General features: G+C 43.1%; 1 protein-coding gene across 1 annotated transcript; it reads left to right on the top strand.

Annotated features, from left to right (window-relative positions):
- Window positions 1–4,321: 4,321 nt before the first annotated feature.
- On the top strand, window positions 4,322–6,319 carry LOC121421910 (uncharacterized protein K02A2.6-like). Its single transcript, XM_041616711.1, has one exon. The coding sequence runs from the start codon at window positions 4,322–4,324 to the stop codon at window positions 6,317–6,319; it is 1,998 nt and encodes a 665-aa protein (XP_041472645.1).
- The last annotated feature ends 705 nt before the right edge of the window (window positions 6,320–7,024 follow it).

Raw genomic sequence — 7,024 nt, 5'->3', positions numbered from 1 at the left:
CGTCATGCCTTCGTAGCGAACGGACGCGTCTCTGGGGAGCTCTTGCCCGCTAAATTCAAACCTACTTTGAGAAATGCATTTGTAATCTACATTTTGGTGGCACATAAATTCATCGTTATGAGTAAACATTTATCGCCGAAGAAGTCCACTTATAATCTACGAAAAGCTAACGAACCTAAAACCAAACGCAAAGGAAAGAATCAACCTAAACCTTCAAAACCTTCAGTATCAGGTATGGCTACCTATAACGCCGCTGATCTTGCTGATACCGATCGAGTTACGTGAAAGACCTACGGCCGGACCTCCGGCAAGTGACTCTGCCTCAACGTTTGACTTGAGCGACGTTACTGATGCGGGCTCAGATCGAGTGCTTGGCTAGCATGGCCGACATGAATTCATCTTTGTCAGGAAAGCTGGATAGCGTTTTGAGCCAATTAGTTACCATCAAGTGTGATTTAGCTGAAACCAAAAAGTCAATTTCTGAAGTTGATAAGAAGGTGAATTTCGTCACTGACAAAGTGTCTGCCCTGGAAAAGAACGAAATCCCACTTCTAAAGGAAAAAATAAAAAAGCATGCAGGAGGAGATTGAGACAAGGCTACGTACCGTAAGGGCACTAGTATTCAACCCGGCATAATTCAAAGATTTTGACATATTTCCAAAAATATTTAGAAATATGGAAACTATCTTAATTTCATACCTTTGTTATTTCCAGGGTAATCTGTTGTCGGTATTTTCTTTATAAATCTGTCGACTGTATGCGCGTAGGATCGAATTATGCGCCGATGGCCTTTTGCACTGAATTGCACTAGTATTCAACCTAGTGAGGATAGATAGCAAATCTCAAAAGGGTTTATATTGGTAAATTAGTTCTAGATCTGTGATGTATGGAATTGAAGACTAACCACGCAAGTTTGATGTGCAGCGTTGTAAGCATGCGCGAGGGAGAGCAAGATGGCGAACATTAAATGACAGACACTACTCTACATCGCTGTGCGATTATCTCATTATTATGTATCCCTTTAAGAACCACAACACAAGAACATAACAATTTGGCGACGAGGATGCAGGGATAAAGATGAGATTATACATTGGACTTGTTTTCCAGTAAGTGACATGCATTCCGAATTTCCGTATAAGTTTTGGAAATTGGCCGCGGATATTGTCGCGGACATTGTCATTGATGATACACTGCAGTGCCAGCCAGCATAGTGTGATCGCCGATTGGACAATCGCAGCCGAGCCGTAATTTTGATGACGGATGACGGGATGTAAGTGGCTTAATTGTTGAAATGGACGTTTTGCAGAAGCCTCACACCGCTCATGCCAGCCTATGTTGAGACCGAGTTATGTAGTGTCTGCAGCCCTTAGCCATACCATATAGGCATAACTGTTGTAAATCATGCCTAGCCCAGACTAGATTACATTTTGACTGTTGTCTTGATGACAGAGCAAATTGGAGCCAACTTCAAGCCCGAAGTCTAAAGCAGCCCCGCCCAGCCCATGAAGCAGCAAGCAACAGAGCCCAAGCCGAGACCTCTTTTGTCAGGTTCAGCCCAGACGGTGTTGCAGTCAAGTCCAGCCAAGCAAGTTTTGAGTCTGCAAGCAAGGACAAAGTTGTCGTGCCAAGAACTGTGTTAAGACTTGATAAAATATTTCAAGCCAAGCTGCATATGTATTTGAATCAAACAGAAACAAAACATCAAAGACTTTAAGACTTTTTGATGGACTTATTATGAATAATAAACACAGCATTTATTTATTGTTAACTGAAGCTTAATCTAAGACTAAAGGTAAGACTAAGTCTAAGACAAATTGGTCCAGGTCCAAAAATACATTATGGTTGTAACTGCAACGTTGTAGACTAACGAAGTAAAGAATAAGTCGAAACATAGATCTGGTCTAATGTAACAAAGTACCGTACATGCCCTGGTGAGTTGTTACACTGGTTTTAGTATTTAGATTTAGGTCATTAAAATAGCAATTATAGATCTAGGTCTAGAATCAACAGGACCAAGCCCAAGACTGAATTGAGGTCTGATGTTTATACAGTAAATAACTATAAACTAAGCTAAGTTTATGCCGTAGTCGTATAGCAAGTCAGTCCAATCAGCTGGTCTAAGACTATGCAAGTAAGACCAGGCCTATGAAATTTAGGACCAACAACAAGGTCCAGGTATTTGTTATTCCATTGAATAACTGCAGCCCCACCACACAAGAGGGTAGTCCCACATATTCCAGTTGTGTGTAGTGATATAGTATGGTCAATTGTTGACTATAGCTCAATTGTTTCAGGTATACATTAATAATGCTTTGTTTGCATTAAGTACTAAGAAAATAAGCTTTGCTTACGTACACGCAATGGCAAGATCAAAATCGTATTATGATCAATAAGTCTAGATACTTGGTAATACAGCTACCTATTGTCTAGTTACAATCAAGTTAACAGCTGGATTTTGTACAATACATGAGACAAAATTATGGCAAGCCAACATATAGGTAGTGTGCCCAAACTGAGTGATGGGTACAATTTTGACGAATGGCTTGAACTCCTAGAAGCATGGTTTGATGCTAACAATGTACAGGAAGATGGGAAAAGAAGGGCAATATTTCTGACAAATCTTGGTAGCAAGAGCTATCACATTCTCAGAGCTCTCTTGCAGCCTAGTAAACCAATAGATCAAACATACACAGTATGCAAAAACACGCTTCAGTCACACTTCGTACCAAAGCCTACCGAAATTGTTCAGCGCTATAGGTTTTACACTTGTGTGCAAAAACAAGATGAGTCCATACCGCAATTTGTGGCAAATTTGCGCCAGTTAAGCGAAGGCTGTAATTTCAAAGAATTAGATAACATGATTAGGGACCGCTTAGTAGTGGGTTGCCGGGATATCGCAATTCAACGCAAGCTGTTAAGTGAGTCATCCCTAACCTTACAACATGCACTTCAGACCGCAACAGCTATGGAGGTAGCCGACAGAGATGTCGAAAAGCTCAAGGTATTGAGTAAAGGGACTGAGTCACCTACAGTTCAGAAGATGCAGGGCAGAAGCCAGCGTAAACCATTTGTGTCCTCATCGCATAAAAATACACATCAAAGACAGAAGCAGGAAGTGCAGGAAAAGCCTCAAAAGCCAAGTCAAAAGAAACAGGAAAAACCTGCCTCAAGATGTTGGAGATGTGGTTCAGGTGATCATGTCCAGTCAGCATGTAGATTTAAGGATGAGAAATGCTATCAGTGTTCTCAAGTGGGTCACACCCGCAGCCAGTGTGAGAAGATCAAGCAATACAGATCTAGAAAGAAATCTAACCACTTGGATGGTGAGGAAGGTGCAGAACTGACAGAAAACATGCCCAGTGTAGAACTCAGACACCTTAGGGGTGGAATGGTAAATAAGATGGCAAAGTACAGTGAACCGTTCCAGACTAGCCTAAGCCTAAATGGGATCCAAGTTAACTTAGAAATAGACACAGGAAGCCCCTGGACGATGACGTCGCAGCAGGATTTCCATAAACTGGGACATCGAGCTGATGTGAAGCAAACAAATGTTTCCTTGAAAACATACACAGAGTCATCAGTACCAATCATTGGTGAGGCAATGGTAGAAGTCAAGTTTGATGCCAGCCAACCACCAAAGAAGTTGACACTTCTTGTAGTTGAGAAAGGTGTTGCGTTACTGGGCCGAGACTGGATGCAAGCCACACCAGGAGGAATTTACAGATTCCTACAGGATCACCTCAAACTTCAAACACATGTTTCCAACAATCCAGAAACCGTGCATAAGATAAAAACTACCTTACAAGACATTTTAGTGAAGCACAAGCAAGTGTTTGACTGTTCAAAAGTTGGTAAACTTGAAGGCTACCAGGCAAAGGTGCATCCACAAGACGATGGAGATAAAGCCAGGTTCTACAAAGCTGCACCAGTCCCATATGCAATGCGCCAAAAAATTGATGAAGCCATCGATGAGCTACAGGATCAAGGCGTGATTGAGCCGGTGAAGTTTGCTGATTACGCATGTCCTATCGTAGTGGTGAAGAAACCAAATGGTAAAGTCCGCATCTGTGGCAACTATAAGTTGACAGCAAATAAAGTTCTAAGGGTGGAACGGTGCCCAATTCCTTCGCTCCAGGATATGCTCCAGGACTAAGGTGGAGGTAAACAGTTCAGCAAGCTTGACCTCTCACATGCATACCACCAGATAGAACTTGATGAAGAAGCAAGGAAGTACACTACAGTAAATACACACAGAGGACTGTTTCAGTACACCAGGTTACCCTTTGGTATAGCCACAGCCCCTGCGCTCTTCCAAAGAGCAATGGAGTCACTCTTAGCCGACACACCAATGTGTCGCCCATACCTAGATGATATTATAGTTAGCGGGAAGACAGATGAAGAGCACATCGCCAACTTGCAAGCTGTACTGCATTGCCTAGAGAGTAATGGACTTCGACTGAAAAGGGAAAAGTGTGAGTTCATGATGGACTCGGTGGAGTTCCTTGGCCACAAGCTGGATCAGCATGGAGTTAGCCCACTCCCAGACAAGATAGAAGCCATAAAGAAGACTCCAAGACCACAAAACCAGAGTCAACTACAGGCATATCTAGGACTTCTGGGATACTATCGGAAGTTCATACCGAATTTGACCAAAGAGATAGCCCTACTAATAACACTGTTGAAGGCAGAGTATGCTTCAGTGCCAAAGAAGCGAGGCGACCGGAACAAAGCAGATCCAAACCTGAAGTGGGGAGGAGACCAAGAAAGAGCCTTCCAGAAATCAAAGGAACTGGTTCAGAGTGACACAGTGTTGACACACTACGACCCCAGTAAGCCTTTGTTGTTGCAATGTGATGCAAGCCCCTATGGTCTAGGTGTAGTCCTCAGCCATGTAGGAACAGACGGTCTAGAGCAGCCAATTTCATTTGCATCGCGCACGCTCACCAGAAGTGAAGCAAATTACGCCCAATATGAAAAGGAAGGACTCTCTGTGATTTTTGGTGTAAAGAAATTTCACAAGTACCTGTACGGAAGACGATTTACAATCGTCACAGACCACAAGCCGCTGTTAGGAATTTTCGGTGACACCAAACCTGCAAGCCCCATGGCCTCAGCACGGTTAGCCAGGTGGCACATGATCCTCTCAGCCTACGACTATGACATCATACACAAGGAAGGCAAACAGCACCAGAATGCAGATGCCCTTTCACGCCTACCCTTGGCAGATGATCAAACAGTATGGTCGCACCAGAGTCTTGCAGAGCTGGATGAGGAGCCTCCAGTTCAAATCAACATGCTGGATATTGACACAAGGCCAGTAGAAGCCGATGAAGTCAGAAGAATCACCAAAAGGGATCCTGTTCTTGCAAGAGTGACAGCCTATGTGATGAATGGATGGCCAAACCCCAAGAACGTTCCACCAGAGCTCAAAGTCTTTGCGCAGAAGAAGGAAGAACTCTCGATTGAGGACGACATCATATTATGGGGACATAGAGTGGTCATTCCAGACAACAAGCAGATGAGACAAAGGATCCTTGATGAACTCCATGGGACTCATCCAGGCATAGTCAAGATGAAAGCACTTGCACGATCCTTTGTATGGTGGCCAGGCATTGACAAAAGTTTGGAAGAGAAGGTGAAGACCTGTACAACTTGTCAGGAGCACCAGCGAAGCCCACCACCTGCCCCTATCCACCCATGGGAGTTCCCAGAACGACCCTGGAGTAGGATCCACATCGATTACGCCTACATCGATAACCAGAACGTGCTGATTGTTGTTGACGCCTACACCAAGTGGATTGAAGCTATTAGAGTAGCACACGCCACTGCAGCAGCTACAGTCACTGCCATGCGACGCCTATTTGCAACGTATGGTATTCCAGAAACAGTCGTAAGTGACAACGGCACCCAGTTTGTCTCTGAAGACTTTTCGAACTTCCTGTTCAACAATGTAGAACATGTTCAGACAGCCCCGAAACACCCTTCCAGCAATGGCCTTGCGGAAAGGGCTGTGCAAACCTTGAAAAATGGAGTGAAGAAAACCAGTGGAACATCATTGGAGATGCGCATCCAAGTATTCCTGATGACCTATCGGATAACTCCACAAGGGACTACCATGAAAACACCAAGTGAACTAATGTTCAAAAGAAGAATCAGAAGTAGAATGGATCAGGTTCGTCCAAACATGCACAAGTCGGTTCAGAAGCAGCAATCTGCAATGAAACAGGCTGCAGACAAGCGCTCAAAGATGAGACAGTTCAAGTTGAATGATACTGTCCTGGTGAAGAACTTTGCAGCCGGACCAACTTGGCTCATATGAATAGTAATCGAAACACTCAATGAAGTCATGTACGTGATAGAGTTACAGGATGGTAGAGAGGTACGCCGCCATGTGGATCACATTAGACTTTACACTCTATCGCATGAAAATGATCATGACAAGGAAGAAATGCCTGATCAGTACACCAATCTGCAACCAGAGATTCTGATTCGACAGTCACAGTATCCAAGCCAGACGACAGAGAATCCCAATATGGCACCTAGTACTAGCGAATCCTTAATTTCAAACACTGAACAGAGTAACGCTGATGCTACAGCCATGCCACAGCAGGTCCAAACAGAGTCTCTAAGTGATTCTGATGGAGCTGTCATGCCAAACATGCCAAATTCTCAGGACATGTCAGAAAGACGAATGTCCACCCGGAAATCAAAGACACCCTCAAAGTTAAGAGATTTCATTGTATATCATTAAATCTATACACGTTAGCAGCTAAAAAAATAATTAAAAAAAAAGGAAGAATTGAAAAAAAAGTTGTTAACTTGATTGTAAATAGTTGTTGGATATACAGTAAAGAGAAACAATTATAGCCAAGTTAGAAGGCTTCTAGTTGGTATTGATACTAATTTGTAAAGAAAAGAGGTATGTTTTAAATTGGTAATTCAATTTGACAGTTGAATGATTTTGTTAAAAAAACAGAGGGTGAAGAGAAAAGAATGAAGTTCTATAGGTAGATAGAAATAGTGT

The sequence above is a fragment of the Lytechinus variegatus genome, chromosome 9 (assembly GCF_018143015.1).
Source record: "Lytechinus variegatus isolate NC3 chromosome 9, Lvar_3.0, whole genome shotgun sequence".
Classification (NCBI taxonomy): Eukaryota; Metazoa; Echinodermata; class Echinoidea; order Temnopleuroida; family Toxopneustidae; genus Lytechinus; species Lytechinus variegatus.
The sequence above is the reverse complement of the archived record's forward strand: the minus strand, read 5'-3'. Positions and strand labels throughout refer to the sequence as shown.